Below are 23597 nucleotides of genomic sequence, written 5' to 3'. Positions count from 1 at the left end.
CCAACTGTAGTCAACATTTGCCAAGCAGCGGAAATGTTCACGGGAGCTTGGTGGAATTTGAAGGTGTCAACCATCAGCAACTGCTGGCGGATGACAGTAAGCAGGGCTTGTCAAAGCGTCTGTGCATCATCGAGACGACCTGGAGATGAATGACAACGTCCTGGAAGACCTGTGGACCGAGGTTGAGAAACTGCTGCGCGCCGTCTCTTCTTTCGATGACTATGTGGAAAGCGACAGAGCAGCACTAACATCGGCGGAGTTGACGACCGAAGAGATCATTGACAGCGTTCGCGACGTGTCCAGTGACGATGACGACCCGACGGAAGACTACTGTGGGTCACTGAACACCGAAGATGAGACCATATCACACTCAAACATTTTAACCACATGAACAAAGTCCGCACTTTCATCACTCAGTGTAGTGATGTGCCCGATGAGGTGTTGCGCACGCAAAGTTGAAAGTGTAGAGGCATTTCTGATCAGTCATGTGTGCTGCACGCACCAGCAGAAAATAACAGATTTCTTTAAATAAATCACCTTTGAAGTGAGTGCAACATTTTCATTTGAGCGCTCTCTTGTCTCTACACGTGTTTACTGCCAAGGTAGTCATTTTTGTTCTTAGGCTTGAGGTTTTTCATTACAACGACATTTCAAAATAACGAACGATTTTCGACGGTCCCGCATGATTCGTTGTATCGTGATTGGACTGTATATCACATGAAGCGTTGGGACTTACCGACAGAGGCGTGTTTTCAGCGTTGCTTTGTTACCGCGGCATCGTCGTTCAGTTAAAGGGAGTAGTTACGCTATATCCCGCTTCTTACACTAAACAGCATGAAGTACGATGAAACACTGGTTAAACATCTTGTAACGCATCGCGTTAAAAAACAAGTGTCACAGCCTAGAGCTGCGCTACTATAATGCAATGCAGATTTGCATTGCAAGCAGCGACTTTCTCCTGCTCCTTTCGGAAATTAACAATATCTAGCCACACTAGCCTTTTTTTTTTTTTCTTTGCTACCCCACCAAGCTTTTACTGAACTGCCTCGATGTACCCATATATGCATGGATCAGACGAAGTGAGCGTTTGCAGGTTCTTCGCTCTAACCAGAGTAGGAAAACTTCACTCGCAAAAAAAAAGAAAGCCAGAACGGAAGTTGAGTACCCCGAAGCCTTTTGCGATTGGCCGCATCGCGAGCTGCTTCGGGCGATACACGAAATTCTATAAAAACCGGAACCTGAGCAAAAGCGACGAGCGCAGCAACATTTTGGCGGCCCTAGCCCACCACGCTCGTGTACGATCAATCACTGTACTATGCACCACCGCTCAGACAAGCTGCATGTCGGGGACTTAATTCCCTGCATGTTTTTCGGTTCGACGAGTTGATAAATTACGGATAACCGATCATCACAGGCATCTACTTTTTATTGGCCTGAGAGCAAGCGAATTTTCGCAATTATCAAAAACCTGAAGGTCATGAGAATGATTGGTAAACACTGAGAATTATAATGAAATATGCATCTTATTTTCTTGGTATTTACTCATTTCGGCGAATGTTTAAACTTGAATTAATTATTTCCATTGCCCCTCAACGTATACTTTCCCAGTATTCTAGTGTTTTCCTGTTAACGTCTATTGGTTTCCAATTTACTTCGCCATGTCTAGCTTCCGAAAGGGCTCGCAGTCGTGTGGCACCATCTGTCAGAGCGTTAGGAACTGCGAAGAATTTTGTGCAACATGTGGAGTGCTTGTTGAGACACCTTTCTATTCTTACACTGTGCTTCGAGCTACACGCCCTGCCTATGCCCATTTCTTATTCTTGATTTTCACTGCATTGTTAGTAACTTGAGTTATTTCTTTGACCCACTCTGCACACACGTAATGCCCCTACCATTTTTCGTTTCATAGCCCTCTGTGTTGTCCTCAACTTAAATAGAACCCTTCTCGTTAGCCTCTATGCTTCAGTCCCATAGGTGAGTACAGGTAAGATGCAACTGTTGTATACTTTTCTCTTGAGTGATACCGGTGAGCTGCTAGTCATAATCTGCGAATGCTTGTCAAATGCACCCCATTCCAGTCTTATTCTCTTTGTTATTTCCCTTCCATTGTCCAGATCTGCGGTTGCTACCTGTCTTAAGTAGACATATTCGCCTACGACTTCCAGTGCTTCGTTTACCTATTGTAACCTGCTGTTCTTTCCTGATGCTTCTGAACATTATTTTAGTCTTCTGCATGTTGATTTTAAAGCTTATCTTTCGCCTTTTTCTGCCTAGGTCATCAGTCATTCTTTGCAGTTCATCCCCTGAGTTAACAAGGCAATGTCATCAGCTAATCGCAGATTACTGAGATATTATTCATCATTCCTGATGCCTAAACTGCTCCAATTCCAAGTCTCTGAATACTTCCTCAAAGTAAGCAGTGAATAGTACTGGGGAGGTTGTGCCTCCTTTCCTAATACCTTAATTAAATTGGAATTTTATCACTTTCCTTATGCAGAGTTGTGCAGGCTTTATGCAGGCATCTGTGCAGCCACTATACGTATCTTCCAGTACTTTCACATATTGCTCACCTACAACCTGATCTCACAATGCCTGCATGACTGCTGAGGTTTCGACAGAGTCAAATGCTTTCTCATAGTCAATGAAGGCTATGTGTAAGGGCTGGTTATATCCTGAGCATTTTTCTATCACCTGGCTGATGGGGTGGATATGATCATCAAAGGTAGTGTACCCTTTCCAAAAACCTGCTTGATCTTTTGGGCGATTGAAATTTAAGATTGTCCTGATTCTTTTAGTTATTACCTGAGTAGATACTTTGTATGTAACAGATAGTAAGCTGATTGGCCTATAATTTTTCTAGTCTTTCGCATTAACTTTCTTATGTGTTAAATTGAAACTTGTCACGGCTAGGTGGCTGTTATGGCGCATGTGGCGAATAAAGTAAACTCCGTTCTGATTGCAAAATACAAAGGTGGTTGTTAACGGCGAGGTTTGTGAAATCAGGTTTAGGAGCACAGAGTACTGTGTGCAATAGTTCAGCAGGGGAACGGAAGGCAAGTGGGACACCTCTGCAGTTGAGATCAATGGAAGCAGTTTTTTTTTTTTCTTAATGCCACTGCTGTCTGATTTTCTCAGCCTGCTTTTCCAACTGGCACAATCATGAGGGCCGCGGAAGTGGTAACCATCTGCCATCTTGCCTCTTGTTCTTGATCCAGTCTGGAAAACTTTCACTTGCCCCACGTTGAGGCTCATTTCAGGGACTTCTATTTTTTAAATATGGTCCAACCCCTGAACTTCATTTTGTTGATCGTGGTGCACATTGTTTAATGCTGCAAATGTACAGCCAGCCGGCAAGACATGCTTTAGCAGAGGGCTCTGTATCAATTTGCATTTTAGTGCGCCTTCCTTGGGCTTTCTTCAGTCACGATGAGATGTAACCTTAGAGCTATTTATTTTGGAGTGAAGGCTGTACTCAGCACAAAAGTCAATCTCTTTATGTCTCGTGTAGCAACACTACACATTCCACTGCTTCCAACGCTGCAGCTGAGCAAGGAACATGAGCATAGATGTTGGCCGGATGATCCTGCAGTGGAGCCAGAAGAGGCTGCAAGGCTGGAGCCTGACTCTGATCGAAAGCATGTTAAATGTGCTGTTCATCCAGAAGATTCTACCATTCTCACTCGAACATTGGTGGAAGCATACTTAAGCTTACCTAGCCCTTTTATTGTGTGGGCGTTCATGCTGTCATGCCGGGAGGCCGAGAGAGAGAGCCAGGCAACCACGCCGCTCTAGAACCAAACACAAACTGATTTATTCTAATCCCCCCTGGCTGGGCTTCAGCTTAGAGGGAGCCACTATTAAGTTCATAGGTGGCCACCCCAACATCTCCCCCCCCCCCCCCCCCCCCCCCCCCCCCTCAGTCACAAGTTCAAACGGTCCGGTGGTGGTACTACACGGCGGCCGCTACGGGTCGACACAACATGATCACCAGGACGTGGAGGTCCCGCTGTAACAGGCGGCGGATCAGGGGCTGCTGCCTCTTGAGTTAGGGGGTGAGGCTGGAGAAGTACAGGATCTGCTGCCCCTGCACAAAGGGAGCAAGGTGTCGACGATTTCCTCGCTCTGTTTCGACGACGAAGGACCTTGGAACACTGTGCCTTGCTCAGAACTGTAGCATGCACCTGGTCGGGTCGAACCCAGACCTGTTCACCGGACTGAAGCGATGGCAGATCCCTGACGCGATGATGTCGGTTGAATTCCTTTGCAGTCCTTTTCTTGTAAGGGTCATCTCTGAGAGCTACCTCCTCCCTTTCGGGCCAGTGTGAACAAAGCTTTTCATCCAGCTTTGGGACTCGAGCTCTCTGTTGCCTTCCATTAGGACCTGAGCCAGGCTGAAGCCACTCACACCTGGTGTATCTCTATAGCTGAAAAGGGCCAAGTGAGGATCTTTTGCCTTATGGAAGATGTCTTTCACAGTCCGGATCATTCGCTCTGCCTCTCCGTTAGACTGTGGGTAATGGGGGCTACTGGTGATGTGGTAGAAACCATAAGATGCAGCAAATGTGGCAAATGCACGTGAAGAAAATGGCGAATCGTTGTCTGACTTAATCTGTTGCGGTATGCCATGACTGGCGAACAGGCTTTTGAGCACCTCAGTGACCACTAGAGATGTGCCTTTCAGTGTCACCACCTCCAGGAACCGGGAGTAGTAGTCCACTACCATCAAGAAGGTTTGAGAATTGTGGTGAAAGAGGTCCATGCCCAGAGCTTCCCAGGGACGACCAGACAGGTTTTGTAGGAAGGAGTAGTTTCGCTGAATTCACTAGAGTTAAGGCGTACCTTTCACAGCTGGTCACGAGGGAGGTTATCTCCGGGATTGGTATCCGTCGAGATGCACGAAGTGAGAACGGCACGACATCTTGTTTCAAGCGAATGGTGTACTCATCTCTGAGCATGTCCAGGCCACAGAACAGTTCAGCATGAAGCGTTGGCTCAGGAGTATTGACAGTACCCAAAAATTTAACAACTTCAAGAGCTTGGATGGCTGGTAGACCCAGTAAAGGTACTGAAAGTGACTCAATGACTTGAAGACACTGGGAGCTGGTCTTCCCTTGCCAAGATAGATATGCCAAATACGAACCCCGTACACACAGAGGTTGACCATCGGGCCCTGTCAAAATAGCATCTACCTTGGTATGCTCAGCCGGGACTCCGAGGAAGTCACTTGGAACTGCGGAAACCTTGGCCCCTGAGTCTACTTTGAACGGAGTTGTGTAGATGTCGACTGTGACATCCTCATACTTGGCTTTAGCTAGCTTCTCGAGAGCGTACAATTGGATAGCATTGAGTTTGGCCTGCTTCAACCTCCCGGAGCGGTTTCTTACCGCAGCAGTTGCAGATAGAGCTCTTTGCCAGCCTATAGAAGAAACAGACCGGAATGTCACAATAGCATTCCGACTTCGTGTCTGTTGAGCGCATTCTGGCGTCGACCGGTCGTCGCGAATGCATTTGAGTCGCAGCATCAGTGTTGACAATGCCTTGCGAGGTAGCCTGTGCGAGTGAGCGTTCCTTGTCCGCGTCCTCGAACTGACGAGCTTGTGTCCAAGCTTCTTAGGAGCGTTTAACTTCGGGGAGCAGCAAAGCTTATCGGAGAGACGCGTGTCGAGCAATCCAACGACAAACCTGTCGCGGACCAAGCGTTCTTCCACCGCCAGTGATGGATAGTTGCAACGTTTGACTAACATGAACAGTTCGGCGTAAAATGCGTCGACACTCTCACCAAGTTGTTGAACGCCCTTGTGAAAGCGACATGACTCATAGAGCTCATTACAGGGATACAGGGATGCACGAAGTACTCTGAGAAGCGTTTGACAACTGCAGAAGCATACGTACTTGCATGTCTTGCAGAGCGTTCCTCCCTTCGCTTACCCTTGTGCACCCTTTTCTCTCTTTTCAATTTCACTCCCTCCTTCCTCTCTTCCCTTACCCTTGTGCACCCGTTTCTCTTTTCAATTTCACTCCCTCCTTCCTTCCCTCACCCTTATGCACCCTTTTCTCTCTTTTCAATTTCACTCCCTCCTTCCCTTACCTTTATGCACCCTTTTCTCTCCAATTTCGCTCCCTCCTTCCCTTACCCTTATGCACCCTTTTCTCTCTTTTCAATTTCACTCCCTCCTTCCCTTACCCTTATGCACCCTTTTCTCTCTTTTCAATTTCACTCCCTCCTTCCCTTACCCTTATGCACCCTTTTCTCTCTTTTCAATTTCACTCCCTCCTTCCTCCCTTTGCTTACCCTTATGCACTTTTTTCTATCTTTCCAATTTCACTCCCGCCTTCCTCTCTTCCATTACCTTTGTACACCCTTTTCTCTCTTTTCAATTTCACTCCCTCCTTCCTCCCTTCGCTTACCCTTATGCACCCTTCTCTCTTTTTTCAATTTCACTCCTTCCTTCTACACTTCCCTTACCCTTACGCACCCCTTCCTCTCTTTTCAATTTCGCTCCCTCCTTCCTCCCTTCCCTTACCCTTGTGCACCCTTTTCTCTTTTCAATTTTACTCCCTCCCTCCTCTCTTCCCTTACCCTTATGTTGCGGTTCAGGTGTCCACAGAACTAGTGTGAACTTTATTTTGCCTTTATTTTCATGTGAACCAATTATTATAAGGGAGAACATGAAAAAAAAATATATATATATATATATATATATATATATATATATATATTGTAACAGTACAGAAGAAGATGAAGTATAGAACACAAGTGAAGGAGAAAGACGTTGGAAAAAGACTGTCGTGCCTGAGGCGCTGCCGTTGACCAACTGAGCTTCCTACCCTATTGTCTTGTTGTTCAGCGCTCCGACGTCTTACCCCCGTCGTAACAAATTGGTGGTCAGGTGCTGGGTACGACTACCCTCAAGACGCATCCTCAATTGCTGGAGCTTCGTCGGAGCGCTGAACAACAATACGATAGGGTAGGGAGCTCAGCTGGTCAACGGCAGCGCGTCCGGCACGAGAGTCTTTTTCCAACGTCTTTCTCCTTCACTTGTGTTCTAAACTTCATCTTCTTCTGTACTGTTACAATATTATATACTTGTGGATTGAAAAAGCCCTGTTACAGGGGCTATCACGGCTACTCTCTAGGGGAAGCTTGAGCGTCCCCGAATAAAACTCTTAGACCATGCATAACCATGCTAAACGCCGCTTTAGCTTGCTAGATTCAACCCATGCTTTAACCTTTACAATTTTCTTGCATCATACTGCATTGACATTCAGTAGCTATTTGCTTGTAATGAAACCTGCTTGCACAGAACAGTTATTTATTTAGAACTGAAAGGCCACTATGTGCACATACCTAATGCCATTGCATTTGAATATGAATTATGACAGCTAATTTTTTAGTGCACAGAATTACCATGAAAGCTTGCTGCATTCCGGTCATGAAGGGAAGGAGTATTGGGTAAAGCGGCAAGTTGAGCGAGTTGGTACATAATTAAGCAAAAAACAGCGCAACAACGGAGACAAGAGACTAGAAAGACGGGACCAGTGCTGACTAGCAACTGAAGATTTTATTGAAAAGAACACAAATATATATACTCCTGCAGCAGTGGCGTAGCGGTAGAACATCCACCTCGCATGCAAGAGGACCGGGGCTCAAATCCCGGTGCTGCGCAATTCTCCACCCGTTGAAAAAAACAACAACAAAAATATGTGTGTCGATGGAATTGCATAAACAGGTTTGGGGTGCGACCTGATGCCGGTGAACACCTCCGGCAACGCACTCCCTCGCCAGAACAGGAGTTGGCCACCCTGGTGCAGTAATTGGCCGCAACCTGTCATGATAAGCTCCAAAAAACCCTGGCCCTCAGTCACCACCGGCTGCGGAACAACTGACCACGGCGGCGGTCAAACCTGTGATGCAGCAGGGGGTGCTAAGAATTCATTCCTGGCTCCGCTGGACAGGCCGCCATTGGAAACTGACCCTGGCAACGTTTAATGCTAAAACCCTAGCTAGTGAAGCTAGTTTAGCAGTACTGTTAGAGGAACTAGAGGGCATGAAATGGGATGTCATAGGGCTTAGTGAAGCTAGGAGGCCGAATGAGGCATATACTGTACTGAAGGATGGGCATGTACTGTGTTATCAAGTTTCCTTGTCAATAAGTATATAGCGGGTAATATAGATGAATTCTATAGTATTAATTAGAGGGTTGCAGGCATCGTAATTAGGCCTAATAAGCAGTATAAACTGAAGGTTGATCATATCCATACCATCAATCAGGTGATAGAAAAATGCGCGGAATATAACCAGCCCTTATACATAGCATTCATTGATTACGAAAAAGCATTTGATTCAGTTGAAACCTCGGCGGTGATGCAGGCACTGCGAAATCAGGGGGTAGACGAGCCGTACGTGAAAGTGCTGGAAGATATATATAGTGGCTGCACAGCAACCATAGTTCTGCATAAAGAAAGTAACAAAATTCCCATAAAGAAAGGTGTTAGGCAAGGAGACACAATCTCCCCAGTACTATTCACAGCTTGTTTAGAGGAAGTATTCAGAGACTTGGAATGGGAGCAGTTAGGGATAAGGCTAGATGGAGAATACCTCAGTAATCTGCGATTTGCTGATGACATTGCCTTGCTAAGCAACTCGGGAGATGAACTGCAAATAATGATTGATGACCTAGACAGGAAAAGTAGAAAGGTAGGCTTGAAAATCAATATGCAGAAGACTAAGGTAATGTTCAACAGCCTCGGGAAGGAACAGGAGTTTACATTAGGTAGCGAAATACTGGAAGTAGTAGGCGAATATATCTACTTAGGACAGGTAGTAACCGCAGATCCGGACCATGAAAAGGAAATAACAAGAAGAATAAGATTGGGATGGAGCGCATTTGGCAAGCACTCGCAGATTATGACTAGCAGCTTACCGGTATCGCTCAAGAGGAAAGTATACAACAGTTGCATCTTGCCTGTACTCACCTATGGGGCTGAAACGTGGAGGCTAACCAAGAGAGTTCTACTTAAGTTGAGGACAACCCAGAGGGCTATGGAACGAAAAATGGTAGGGGTAACATTAAGAGATAGAAAGCATGCAGAGTGGGTCAGAGAAATAACTCAAGTTAACGACATTCTAGTGGAAATTAAGAAGAAGAAATGGACATGGGCAGGACATGTAGTGCGAAGAGAGGATAACCGATGGTCGCTGAGGGTAACAAACTGGATTCCAAGGGAAGGAAAGCGTAGCAGGGGGCGGCAGAAAGTTAGGTGGGCGGATGAGATTAAGAAGTTCGCAGGGGTCAAGTGGATGCAGCTAGCACAGAACCGGGTTAAGTGGAGAGATATGGGAGAGGCCTTCGCCCTGCAGTGGGTATAATCAGGCTGATGATGATGATGATGATGATGTACAGGCCTATGCATCTACATGTAGTTATGATGACCAGGCAGTTGAAAGCTTCTACGAAGATGTAGAATCAGCAATGCGAAAAGTAAAGACGCAGTATACTGTACTAATGGGCGACTTCACTGCCAAGGTAGGGAAAAAGCAGGCAGGAGACAAGGCAGTAGGTGACTGGCATTGGTTCTAGGAATAGCAGGGGGGGAGTTACTAGTTGAGTTTGCAGAGTGCAATAACTTACGAATCATGAATACCTTCTTCAGCAAATGGAAGAGCCGGAATTGGACATGGAAAAGTCCTAACGGAGAGACTAAAAATGAAATTGACTTCACACTGTGTTCAACCCCCGCCACTATTTAAGATGTAGAGGTAATCGGGAAAGTGCGATGCAGTGGCCACAGGATGGTGAGGTCCCGAATTAGCCTAAATCTGAAGAAGGAACGCAACAGATTAGTAAGAAAGAAACCCATCAACGAATTATCGGTGAGGGGGAGGGCAGAAGAGTTCCGGATCTCGCTACAGAATAGATATTCAATTCTAACGGAGGATGGCGACATTACCCTAGAAGCAATGAACAATAATTTCAGAGATATCATTACTGAGTGCGCTGTAGAAGTAGGCGGTAGGATAGTTAGAGAGGATGTCGGTAACCTGTCTAAGGAGACGAAAGATTTGATTAAGAAACGCCAGAGTATGAAAGCTTCCAATCCAACAGACCAGATAGAATTGGCCGAGATATCAAAGCTAATCAATAAGTGCAAGGTGGCCGATATAAGGAAGTATAACATGGAGAAAATTGAGCATGCTGTAAAGAACGGGGGAAGCCTTAAAGCGGTAAATAAGAAATTGGGCATAGGCAAAAACCAGATGTATGCGATAAGGGACAAGGCGGGCAATGTCATCACGAATATGGACAAGATAGTCAAAGTAGCCGAGGAGTTCTATAAAGATCTCTACAGTAGCCAAAGTAGTCAGGACCGTAATGAGATTGGCGGTAGGGAAAAACAGTCAGACGTTCCACCAGTGACGAAGGACGAGGTCAAGAAAGCACTAGAAACTATGAAAAGGGGGAAATCAGCTGGAGAAGATCAGATAACTACAAATTTGCTGAAGGACGGGGGGGGGAATATTATGCTAGAAAAACTGGCCACCCTGTATACGCAGTGCCTGGTGTCATCGACGGTACCGGAACCATGGAAGAATGCAAACATTATCCTCATTCATAAGAAAGGGACTCTAAGGACCTTAAAATCAGCTTACTGTCTGTTACGTATAAGGTATTTACTAAGATAATCGCTAATAGAATCAGGACAACCTTGGACTGCAATCAAGCAAAGGATCAAGCAGGGTTTCGGAAACGGTACTCTACTATCGATCATATCCATACCATCAATCAGGTGATAGAAAAATGCTCGGAATATAACCATGATTACGAAAAAGCATTTGACTCAGTTGAAACCTCGGCGGTGATGCAGGCATTGCAAAATAGGGGTAGACGAGCCGTACGTGAAAGTGCTGGAAGATATAGCGGTTGCACAGCAACCATAGTTCTGCATAAAGAAAGCAACAAAATTCCCATAAAGAAAGGAGTTAGGCAAGGAGGCACAATCTCCCCAGTACTATTCACAGCTTGCTTAGAGGAAGTATTCAGAGACTTGGAATGGGAGCAGTTAAGGATAAGTGTAGATGGAGAATACCTCAGTAATCTGCGATTTGCTGATGACATTGCCTTGCTAAGCAACCTGGGGGATGAACTGCAAATAATGATTGATGACCTAGATAGGAAAAGTAGAAAGGTAGGCTTGAAAATCAATATGCAGAAGACTAGGGTAATGTTCAACAGCCTCGGGAAGGAACAGCAGTTTACATTAGGTAGCGAAGTACTGGAAGTAGGCGAATAATGTCTACTTAGGACAGGTAGTAACCGCAGACCCAGACCATGAAAAGGAAATAACAAGAAGAATAAGATTGGGATGGAGTGCATTTGGCAAGCACTCGCAGATTATGACTAGCAGCTTACCGGTATTGCTTAAGAGGAAAGTATACAACAGTTGCATCTTGCCTGTACTCCCCTATGGGGCTGTAACGTGGAGGCTAACCAAGAGAGTTCTACTTAAATTGAGGACAACCCAGAGGGCTATGGAACGAAAAATGGTAGGGGTAAAATTAAAAGATAGGAAACGTGCAGCGTGGATTAGAGAAATAACTCAAGTTACCGACATTCTACTGGAAATTAAGAAGAATAAATGGACATGGGCAGGACGTGTAGTGCGAAGAGAAGATAACCGATGGTCGCTGAGGGTAACAAACTGGATTCCAAGGGAAAGAAAGCGTAGCAGGGGGCGGCAGAAAGTTAGGTGGGCAGATAAGATTAAGAAGCTCGCAGGGGTGCTAGTTCTGTGCTTCATATTTCTCCACTTAACCTGGTTCTGTGCTAGTTGCAGTGGCTGCAACTAGCACAGAACCAGGTTAAGTGGAGAAATATGGGAGAGGCCTTCGCCCTGCAGTGGGTATAGTCAGGCTGATGATGATGATGATGATGATGATGATGATGATGATGATGATGATATATACTACATTCACAACCAAGAGCACGCATGGGCAGAACTAACAACACTGATACTGGAAAAACGTGAAACTTAACTAGTCAGCGCTGGTCCCGTCTTCTTTCTACTCTCTTGTCTCCGTTGTTGCGCTGTTCTTTGCTAAAGAGTGTTGGGGTTTAGTTTCAGCAGGATAAGGCTGATTGGCAGGGTATTGCTAAGATATTGGAGAGGCCTTTGTGCTGTGAGAGTGTGTAGTTTGAGGGCTGCTGATGGTAAGGCCCCTTTTAAGACAAACTTGAGGGGACTATGAAGATCTGTTCATCCTTTTATGAGTTCCACAGAACTGGCCCAAAATGAGACCCAGCTATATCTCACATGGAAACAATGAATAAAATGACCTTTTACAGAGAGGATAATTGATAACCAGTTCCACTGTGCATGGAGAGAGTTGACAAACAAGAGAATCGAATTGTGCTCACGCTGTCGTACTTGAAAGCAGCACTGGTCTAGTTTTCGTCGTGAATGTTCTCTCTGCTGCTGTGACTGACATTTCTTTTCCTTCTTTTTCCTCTTCCCCTCTGGCTCCAAACACAGAAAGGGGCTCAGATTGGTAGCTGTGTTACTGAGCCTGTGTATGTTTGTTCATTAAATTATGGGGGGATGCATCAAATAGAAGTTATTGAAGTAAAGCATCCCATCCCTTATGAGACTGGTATATATATATATCAGGGGCTTACTGGTGTGTTTTATCTCTCTTCTGTGCCCTCTGCTGTGTAGCTGTTGTTATTAGCACTACTAGTGAGTGCTCATCTACCGCAAAAGTTGCAGTTCAGCTCCAAAGTTTAAATCCCCGAGTCTAACAGTGGGTGTGCTTTGCACCTACATTCTTTTTTGTCTCCCAGAAGCAACACACGGGCATGTGCAGCTGTAGGAGCATGCTTCTGCATTTTTCCCACGCTGTTCTGTAAAGGTGCACAAAAGTTAACTGGCAGCATTTTATAGTGTTGTGCAACTTTATCGAACCCCCGTTTGAAAACTTCTCCCGCCTCAGCCGGAGGCTCATTTGCGCTGAAACTGCTCGCAAAGCTTGCGAGTTGTCCCTTTCTTTATGAGGTAAGTTTGACCATGGTGCTTACTTGGTTTGGCCGCGCATGATGGGAAACCAGAACCGTCTGCGGCGACACTGAGGAGCAAAAGACGCCAGCGCCGAGTTCCTGTAATGGTGCTGGATGGCGCCACTGCTGCCCTTCGGCGGAAAATTTACGTTTGCGTCTTTTGCTCCTCAGTCTCGTCGGAGACGGTTCTAGTTTCTCATCATGTGCGGCCGAACCAAGTAAGCACCATGGTCAAACTTGCATCATAAAGAAGGGGACAACAACGCGCAAGCTTTATGCACAGTTTCAGCTCAAATGAGTCTCCGGTGGAAGTGGGAGAATTTTTCAAACGGGGGTTCAATAAAATTGCAGAACACTGTATAGCTTTGTTTCTGACGGCAGTTTCCTGCATACACCTCACAAAGGCGCTGTGGTTAATGGTCGCTGCAAAAGTCTGTCTCGGCTGAAGGACTTGTGAAGTGGTTCAGCTTTAGCAAATTTCGTTTTTTACATTGCATCCTATGGGAGACTGACTAAATGCCGTCACATTGTTTGTCTTGGCCGAGAATTTCCGTTAAAAAAGTGTCTCTTGCTTTGCATGATGTGATAAATAGAATGGGTGTGTGAAAAATTTTGCAATTTGTGAATCAAATAGAAGTGTAAAGAAAAAGTGGCTCTCGACATTGAATGACTTGCAACATCAGAGGAAATGTAGCTGTCCACATCAGCTGCAGCAGGGGCATGTGTATGTCCTCAGTGCATGCAATACCTGGGGTTCATAGCCTCGGGAACCACAGTGACTTTTGACAGGTGGTAAACAATGCCCTGGCTTCTTCCTGAACTTTCTTTCTTGGCCAGTGACAGAAATGGCCGGATTCAGTCAACGATCACCACTGGATGCATAGCTTAACAGATTGTCTTAAGCCAGTGTCGTGTGGTTAGTCCCAGAAGGAGTGGCTGGGTATTCGTGGATTTAAGTGGCCGCAGAATGTGAAGAGAGCACCTCGGGTAAGCCATTGATTGATTTCCCAGGGCTCCTTGTCGGCGTGCCTGCTGGGCGTGGTGCGGTCACTGGGTGAGGCCCACTACACGCAGCTCTGGGGTGGGGAAGGTGGCCACGAGGGCGTCAGCCGTGCCCTGTCCGTGCTCCGCCGCCTGCTGCTGGGACCCACCTTCCCTGCCGACTGGGCTGTCATGCGTGCCCTTGCCAACCAGTGAGTCTCCTCTTTGCTCTCACTCAAGATGTCTCAGTTAAACCTCCATGGCGCAAAGATGTTATCAAGTCATTCGATTCCCCAATGCTGCCCCCATTGAAGAAACGTGTATTTTAAAACTTCATGTAATGGCCATGTGGGCATTGACCTTGATGTAATGACCTCAGGGTGCCAACTCTTGTGCACAATTACTGGAGGTTTCTTGACAATAAAACACATATTGATCTCTGCTATTGTAATGAGCAACCACAGTTCATACAACGCGCCGTGTTTCAGAACTGACGGTGCATCTGTTTGACAAACACAGCAGCCTCTGCTAATCTTGCTCTCCAAATGTGGCTCATGCCCAGAAGCAGCAAAAAAAGCAGGACAAAAGAAAAAAAGGACATGGTTGCTTGTAAGGTTCCACCATCCATAGTTTTTGAGCCTCGATAGTGGCAACAGTGGAGAGCTTTAGTGATGCGAGGTAAGGAATTGGCTTCTTGGCAGCAGGGGTGGGAGAGCAGGAACATGCATGAAGGTGCCTCCTCGCGTGTTGGCGGTGTAACGTGTGCTCTCCCCTAGCATGGCCTCTAGATGACTCTCTCCACCATTACCCTTTTCCCATCCCCTCGTAGACTTGTCGTGCAAGCTACGGCAAAGATGGAGGCTGGCACCGCCCTTAACATTATCGCAAAATGTTCCACCATTTTTTTAACTTCGATGATGGGGATTTACTGTGAACACTTCCTTGGTGCTTTTTGTTACATTCCGTTCATTTTGGTTTCCATTCTGCATTGTCCTTTCAAGTTTGCACACAAAAATTACATAACAGAAACCTGGATGTAACGAAAAATTATCAGCTGGACTATAACCACTGTAGGGCGAAGACCTCTTCCATACTCCTCCATTTAACCCTGAACTGTGCTAACCTGCTTCCACTTGACCCCTGCAAACTTCTTAACCTCATCTGCCTACCTAACTTTCTGCCACCCCCTGCTATGCTTTCCTGCTCTTGGAATCCAATTTGTTACCCTACGCGACCATCGGTTATCCTCTCTTCGCACTATGTGTCCTGCCCATGTCCATTTCTTCTTCTTGACTTCCATTAAAATGTCAGTGACTTGAGTTATTCCTCTGACCCACTCTGCACGCTTCCTATCTCTCAATGTTACCCCTACCATTTTTCATTCCACAGCCCTCTGCGTTGTCCTTAACTTAAGGGGGACATGGCTCTTAAAGCTATTTTTCTTAATTTTTGAACAAACTTGATAAAACTAGGTAGTGTGATTCGGTTTCTTGCGCTGATTTCAAATATGTAACTATTTTTCCAATTGGTCAATTAATTCAAACGATAGATGAAATTAATTGTTCACAATTTGCAGAAACAATGAAAAAGTAACCACACTAAAAAAAATTCATATTGACACTTTGCCAGGTACTAGAAAGCATAATGTATACAATGTAAGGAGCACTTTTTTGATAAAACAAATATTAGCAATGTTATAGCATTTCAAAGTCCACCATTCAAATGTGGGTGCTCTACTGTCTGACCTAGAGCAAAATTTAGAAATTTTGAAAACGTAAATTGCAAAATCTGCTCCTAACATTGTGTGCTTTGCACTTTTAGCTACATGCCACAGCAAAAATTATGGTTCTACCTCCATTGAAGGCAGAGATATTGCTTCTGCAAATAAGCAAGAAGTCAAAAATCTGTGTTTTGAGAAAATGAGAAAAAAGAGATTGACTCTTTTTTAATAAAAAATTTAGAGGAAATATTGCAATATTTTGCAATTTAAGTGACTAGAAGGCACCAGGGATGTAGTCAGACTGACTATGGCCGCCCAAATGGCGTTTTTTGAAAGCGTGCTGCATGTCCGCAGTGGTCTTGCACTTGTTTGCAGATGCCACTGCTCGACGGTGGTATTTCTCCGCCATGTGCTTGTTGTCCCAGGGTTGAGGTGCAGCTCTTTCAGTATTGCTGCAGAGGAGTTTTGGCAACCAGCATTAAATCTCATAACAGCCTCAGCCACAGCAGCTTGCACCGTGAACAGTGAGGCATGCTGTTCTTTTCGTGCCTGTGACCATATCAGGGAGTGGAGACATTCATTGGTGTTTTGAGTGCTGCCCCGTTGGCACTGCTCAAGAAGCCTTTCATCATACAGGCACTCATAAATGGGCAATAAGGCCTCACATACGTGCTGAGGCAGATTGTAGCGGTGCTTAGGGGCTGTCCCACCCTTAGCTCTTGCTGCATTTTGCCGGCATCATGAGCTCGGTCCTGGTGGGCAATAGCTGCGGTCCAACACTAAGTCATTTGATGTTATGTGGCGATAAGTGGCCATTACTGCCCTCTTCATTCCTTGCACATCACCCTTGTGAGTCTTCAGGGCCCAGCCATAGTAGCTTGTCAACTTTGCCACTAGGTCCGCGGTCAGTTTGCCTTTACCACCAAGGCTCTCCAAACCAGGGCTCTTATGTTTTGTGATGAGGTTTCGCAAGCTCGTGCCCATTCGTTTCTAAATGTACATGGTTGATACAGTCTTCTTTCACAGCTGAAATGTCCCCATACACCCGGCATCCTGCAGTGCAAGAAAAGCGCGGCTGTCACCATCTGAGAGGAGGGTGGTGTATCTCAGGTTATGCCGTTGCAGTGATCTCTGGAAGAGGGTGAGAGCAGCCTCAACTTCCATTTCACCAGCCTTCTTGGTGATGTTTTTCTGGCATGCATGGGTTCCCTTCCAAGCCTTGTATGCCGGGTCATCTTCGCTTGGGACACGCTCGCAACCAGCGCAAAAATTACTCAGGATCACGTAATCGAGAACTACTCCTGTAAACAGCTCGATGACCGTGCCGACGCCGATATGGGACGAGTGGCCGCGCGTCATCCAGGAACCGTCGTATGACACAGCATTGTTTCCGGGATTCACAACCTGCAACTCATCATATAGATCCCGGACCGATTGCGTGCACAGAGACGTTTGCTTCTCGGCAGTGAGAGCTGCCGCGGGCGCTAGCTTCTTCTTCACGTACCTTTGCCAAATTTTGTTGTGGAGGCCACGGTGCGAAATGTTCATGGTCGCAAAAACGTCATTGAGTGCCGTTTGTCGATTCCCGGTGGCTTGTATCACGCGCGCAGCAAGGACGTTCACAACGAACAGGTTGCACTTCTCTTTTCCGTTCACACGGGGCGAGCTCAACGCCGACGCAACATCACCGCAGCATGCGCACTCGATAATAACCTTTATGGCGAGGCCATATTCACGGTCACATTTCCCTACCGTGATGCTACCGCCGCACACCTTGCACTTCACAAACGACATCAACGCGTTCATTGAGTCCAAACTGACGACAACGAAGCCCGTCTCGATGTCCGATGACGCGGCTGCAACATTGTCAGCGTGAGTGAAAAAAATCCATCTTTCGCTTGATGGCCGGTGTTGACGAAAGAACTTGTAGCTTTTCTTGGGCTTCTATTTCTCTCTGCAACAACTCCATACGCTGCAATATTTCGGTGTCGTGCCGAATGCGGCTGCTGTCCGGAATGCATTCACTCGTCGGCGATCTGGTTAGGCCTAAGCCCACTTCGGTACTGTCCACAGCTTCGGCATCACTTGCTGTTGGCGACGGACTATTCTCGACGTCGGCCAAAGGAACTGAGCGCTTCTTGAAGTTGTAGGCCGATCGTTTCTTCCGGTTGTAAAGTGTCCGGTTGTAATTCTGCACACTTGTGTTTGCTGTAGTGGGCCGCCAATGCCGCTGTTGTCTTCATATTACGGCAGGCGTACCCACGTGTTGCAGAGCTTAATATACGCTACACAGCGCTGTTCGCTTCACTTTTTTAGACGTGGAAGACGCTGGGAAGACGAAGGAACACGTTTATGTGGCGGTCGAAATAGCTGCAGCTTTTAATCTGTGAACAGAAGGCCGCGCTGGCTCGAAACAAGCGCGCTGTCGCAGTAATTTATTTTTTTCATGAATACTGCACGGTAGTCACGTAGGCACTGCATTCGACACAAGTGATCGAGAAAATGTACGGTCAAAATATCAGTCATGTTTTTGCGGTAGGACACGCTGGGACGAAACACGCAAGCGCTCACTGCTAGAGCATTTGAACACTCCACGCGCGTACGCTGGCGACATGCACACCTTAAAAGGCAACGGTCGCTCCAAGCAGCGTGCATCTCTGCTGGCGAGAGCACACCGTGCGCTGGAAGGAGAAATAAAAAGAATTAAGAGAGGGAGAAAGAGGCGACACCGCTCTGAGCAACGCATAGCAACGCATATCTCTGCGGGCGAGAGAGATGCGGCGGGCCGTGCAGTATAAAGAAGGAGAGATGAAAAAAGTGAGAGAAGAGGAAAGAAAGACGTCTGGCCACAATCATCAGCAACGGACTGTACTGAGCCTGCTCTGGCAACAGGTGCTGTTTAGTCTGGCAACACTGGCAGTCGGAGTGTGGGTACACCAGACGAAATTGTGCCGATCACGTTATTTAAGTTGGACTCCTGTATTAGTATTGAAGTTATATTTTATTTTGTAGACCAATACCCTGTTTGTCCTTGTTTGAAAACATTTGCTGTCAGTAATAACGAGTCCAGTATGACAATTTGACTTAATTCTCAGATGGAAAAGGAAGCATGTTGGCCAGCTTACAATGCGAGCATGACCATCCTCATTGCTTGAAGACAGCATTTATGATGCTCGCTTAGAATTATGGCTTAAAATGCACAGTTTTGAAATTGTGCTTGACAAAAATTGAGAATGATCAAAGCACATGCAGGCCTTCTACCACCTTCCCGGTGTGCATACATAGGGTGATCTCAGATACAGCTGCATTGTGGCTCAACCCTGACCTGTGTGGCTCTGGATGGCTCTGAATGGCTCTTGATGGCCGCATTAACCTTCACGGGCTTCTTTGAGCAGTTAACTCATGTGGCTGCCACTTAGAAATGTTTCTGCGCTTGATCTTCAGTGCAGACCAAGTGTAAATTCATAATTTCTGAATGATTAAGAGGCTCGAATAGTGGAAGCACAGTCATTTGAAATATTGATCACAGTTTAACCCGGAATTTTAGTTATATCAAACTCTCAGATTATTCCCTTGAGAATCCCATGTATAGGAAAGTAGCATCATATATAGAAGTCCAATTTCATCGCATGTTCAATACATGGAACTTCGCACTGCACACATTCCCTAAGATGATTGCATCACCCACGGTCATTTGCTGCATGACACCAATAACCTTTAGCAATCAACGGGCGGAAGGAACAAGAGAGAATCAATTTGACGACAACTGGTCTAGAGCAGCACTGCGCCCTGGAAAGTGTGTTTTTCGCCAAAGACGCACATATCTGCCAGGATTGTTTGGTGCACATCACCATGTGGCATTTGCAAGCCACATGCATTGAAGGAATAAGAGGGAACCAGTTTGGCAACAAAGCAGATGCAATGCAGCCACGATATTCGGCAGAGCGGAATCAACGCAAAACATCAAGGCACCTTCTTCCCTTCCTCTATAGGTGTGGAGAAGCCTGGAGGAAGCAAAAATTCTACTAACCCTTCCTTCCACATCTCCTGCCTTCTTCAGCATGTGCTGGAAAGCTGTGGCAGACGAACGTTGCATGCTTTCTCCAGTATTTGTTCTTGTTAACACTTCTATTATCCCCAACTACATGTGGTCAGCATGGCGGTTGTCCAACCAGCCCTAGCCTTAACCCAAGCACACGGATCACCAGGCACCGCTTGAGACACTGCCTCCAGTCCATTCAACGCCCCCGTCCAGTCTGCTTTCTGCATGCCACCTGGATGTCCACTCTGTGCCGCTGATTACCGACACAACACCTCGGCGGCGCTAGTTACCACCACAACAGTTCTGACCGCTTTGGGTGCAGTGGTTAGCGTTAGTTAACGTGTGTTGTAAAAACCAGGTCATAATGTGGTACACAGTGTAAGATGCTTTCTCCAGTGTGTGAAGTGCCTGCCCCAATCGTGGCACGATTGCTACATAGAAAGGGGGAGGGGGGTGGCAAAGTTGGCACCCTTGGCAGCAGTGCCCTTGGTGGCTTGCCTGGCTTGTGCAGTTAAAAACAAAAAACACAAGAGAAATTCTGCTGGATAACCTAAAGAAGCCACTACGGGCACTCTTTCAATGGTGCTGGCACTCTCTCATTCCTTAGCTAAAACACGGTTATTGAGGTTATGAGGTTATTTCTGTAAAGCATTTTGGCATGCTCCCAAGGAATGGGCTGTGGGCTGCAAAGACGACAGCGCAAAACAGTGAAACGTGCTAACAATTTTTTTTTTCAAATTCTCAGCGCTGAAATGGAGGGATGGCTCCATTATACCTATCGATTCATTACATGAGTAAATCAGTCGAGCCCGCTTACTATAACGAACCTGAGCGTCACGCGGCGTCCGTTCGTTATATCCCGAAGTTCGTAGTAACTGGACCACAAACTAAAAAAGAGAAGAAAAAAAAAGTTGGCGGTCAAAACACCAAATTTATTTCTTAGCAAAAAAGTCTGTGATGCTCGTCTGTTTCTGCAGTGCAGATGCGATGAGGGCGGTCTCCAGTTTATTTAAAGCACTAGCGTGCTCTTCGCCGAGTCCCTTGGCATAGACAAGTTGTCTGAGGCCCTCTATATAGCCCATTGCTACAGATGTGCTTACGGGTGCTGGCTCAGACGTTTCATCTTCATCTGATCCTTCTGCGTCGCTCTCGGAACGATGCCTTCGTCCGTGCACGGTTCCGCAATATCCGCGTCTTCATCCGCAGAAATAAAATCCTGCCAACCAATGCCAGGGCCTCCCATGTCGGAGTCGACGACGCGCTGCCACAAATCGCCGCCGGAATCATCATCATCGGAGGCATCAGGCCCGACGTCCGGTACTGCGTCAACGAAGCCGGCCTTGCGGAAACAGTTTCGCACGCAAGCGGTCGTCACCTCCGCCCAGGCCGCCTTCACCATCTCAAGGGCTGAATACAATGGAACTCGGAGCGGCAAGTTAGCGGCCGGACGGTCAACGGCGATGAGCAAGCGCTGCACAATGCGGCGCCTATACGATGCCTTAAAAGAGCGTATTATGCCCAAATCAAGAGGCTGCACTTTAGAAGTGGTATTGGGCGGCAGGAAAAGTACAGTTACTGCCGTCGGAGACGTTTGCACGTGGTGCGCTGAGCAATTGTCGAGCAACAGCAGCACGCGCCTGCTTTGCCTCTGCATGTCGCGGTCAAACTCGCCCAGCCACTCTGCGAATAAATCCCGTGTCATCCAGGACTTAGTATTGTGCCTGTAGCGCACGGGTACATGGTTCCGAAAGCAACGTGGCTTCTTGGATGTTCCGATTACAAACGGCATGCGCCGGTCGCTGCCATTCATACTAGTGCGCAGAAGAACTGTAACGCGCACTTTACTGTGTTTACCGCCAGCGCATGACTCCCCTTTCATGGAGTGCGTCTTGTCTGGAAGCATCTTATAAAATAATGCAGTTTCATCTGCGTTATACACATCCTGCTCCGCGTAGCTTGCAATAAAGGCTCGGTTTGTTGCAAGCCAATTGGCAACGTCCTGGTCACTTACCGAACGCGCCTCACAGACAATCGATTTAAAAACAATCCCATGCCGCACTTTGAACCGATGTAGCCAGCCATTGCCTGGGCAGAAGTCGGGAAAATCTAGTAGGAATGCGAAGTCTTTGGCTTTGCCCAGCATCATTGGTCCACTTATCGGAATGTTGCGAGCCCGTGCGTCGACGAACCACTTCAGCAGCGCATCCTCTACATCCGCATAGGTGGCCTTCCGCAGGCGCTTTCTGTCCGCTGTGTTGGCGTCGGAGCTGGCAATCTTTTCCTTATTCTTCAGAATTGTCGAGATGGTTGATTTCGACACGTTGTACTTCTTCACCAGCTCGCAATTTTTAGCACCTTGAGACAGTTCCGTCACAATTGCTCGCTTCGTTGCCATGTCCAGCGCTTTTCGTTTCGTGACCGCTGGAGGCAGCCAATTCCCGTCCGCCATCCCGAATTATACGACTCAGGCCCGACAGACGAAGCGCTCACACCACACACATGAAAATTACAACAAAGCGCCGCAACTGACGGAGCATGTGCACACGTACGACAATCACGCGAGGCAAGCGAGGAAGTGCCTAAGGAATGGAACGGAACGGAACGGACACACAGCGGGGCATGGTATGCCACGGCCGGTCTCGACGGAGAGGGCGCGCGCTCTTTCTTACGGCCTTCTCAATCGCTGCGGGAACAATAGAAACTTCTCCTTGAGCTACGCTCTCCGCCACCGCAAGGGGCGCAACCTGCTCACTGTTCGCGCCGCGTCTGCTTCAGCGGCGGCGGGTAGGTTTTGCCTGGTTTCGTGTTGTTGCTCGCGAGCTTCGTGTTGAGTGCAGCCCCGAAATTAAAGAACACAGAAGGTAGGTGCTGCAGCGGCATGTCGTCAACGTACCACACGTAAACGGATATAAAAAACACTGTCGTTCAGCAAACGTTCGACAAGCATGGCATACATTGCGGCATGGTAGCTACTTTTGTTCATTTTAATCCGAATTTTTCCCAAGCCTGTACACGAATGGGAACAAAAAGAAAACTTAATGAGCAGTGATCACATCGAAGCTTCTTCAAGGCTAACATGACAGCAACTCGTCTGCAACAGCAAAACCGTCTTTCAGTGCTAGATGCGAAACCATTCAGGTAGCACCGAAGATGAAAATAATTTCATAAAAATGTAATGTAAATTGCAAAATGCTTGCATGATATAAAGTATTAGTATAACAGTCAAAGTAAACGTTGTAGGGTTGAGTTTTAAGTGTTATTACAATTCATATACTTGGCAATGTGTGGTATTATAAACATTATTTTAATTTTGCAAATAAACGTTGTTTTAATGAACTTTTTACATGATATTATGCTTAATATGAAAACAAAAAATGGTTGATATTCATGACACCACTTGTGCTTGAAGTGGTAAAAAAAGGCCAATAAATGATGAAGGTGATACTCGATGCAGTGGCTTACAAATGAGTTCACCAGTGCTATATCGAAAGTATGAAAGAAACTTCTAAAGCGTTAAAGAAGGACACTCTCACTGAAGACTCATTTCAAGCCTTATATAGCGACCCATTGAGGCTCTCTTCGGGAAAGTAAGGTTAATGTGTGGAAGGGAATGACATATGCCAGATGCGGGGGCCGTAACAGCTAGTGGCACATGACTACATGACTACATTGTCAAGACGGACGTTTCATCTGAGAGCAAAATCAAGGCACGGAAGGGAGTGATGGCATCTCCTACCATCCCATTTTCCACTGTCACATATTCCGGTTCACCTTACGTCGCTGGATATATCGTTTAGTTAAT

At 46.6% G+C, this 23597-nt stretch overlaps 1 protein-coding gene across 6 annotated transcripts in view; it reads left to right on the top strand.

Moving 5' to 3' along the window:
- The window catches only part of spg (dedicator of cytokinesis spg), a 430105-nt gene that overhangs the window by 224827 nt on the left and 181681 nt on the right, over positions 1-23597 (top strand). For all 6 annotated transcript variants that reach the window (XM_084607325.1, XM_084607299.1, XM_084607317.1 and 3 more), the window contains one exon: positions 14064-14245. In XM_084607325.1, the coding sequence (XP_084463451.1) occupies positions 14064-14245 (182 nt within the window). The remainder of the gene's footprint in view (positions 1-14063; positions 14246-23597) is intronic.

This window comes from Amblyomma maculatum, chromosome 1 (assembly GCF_055883805.1).
Source record: "Amblyomma maculatum isolate TAMU_Amacu chromosome 1, ASM5588380v1, whole genome shotgun sequence".
Lineage (NCBI taxonomy): Eukaryota > Metazoa > Arthropoda > Arachnida > Ixodida > Ixodidae > Amblyomma > Amblyomma maculatum.
Note: the sequence above shows the minus strand (reverse complement) of the source record. Positions and strands in the feature narration are given on the sequence as shown.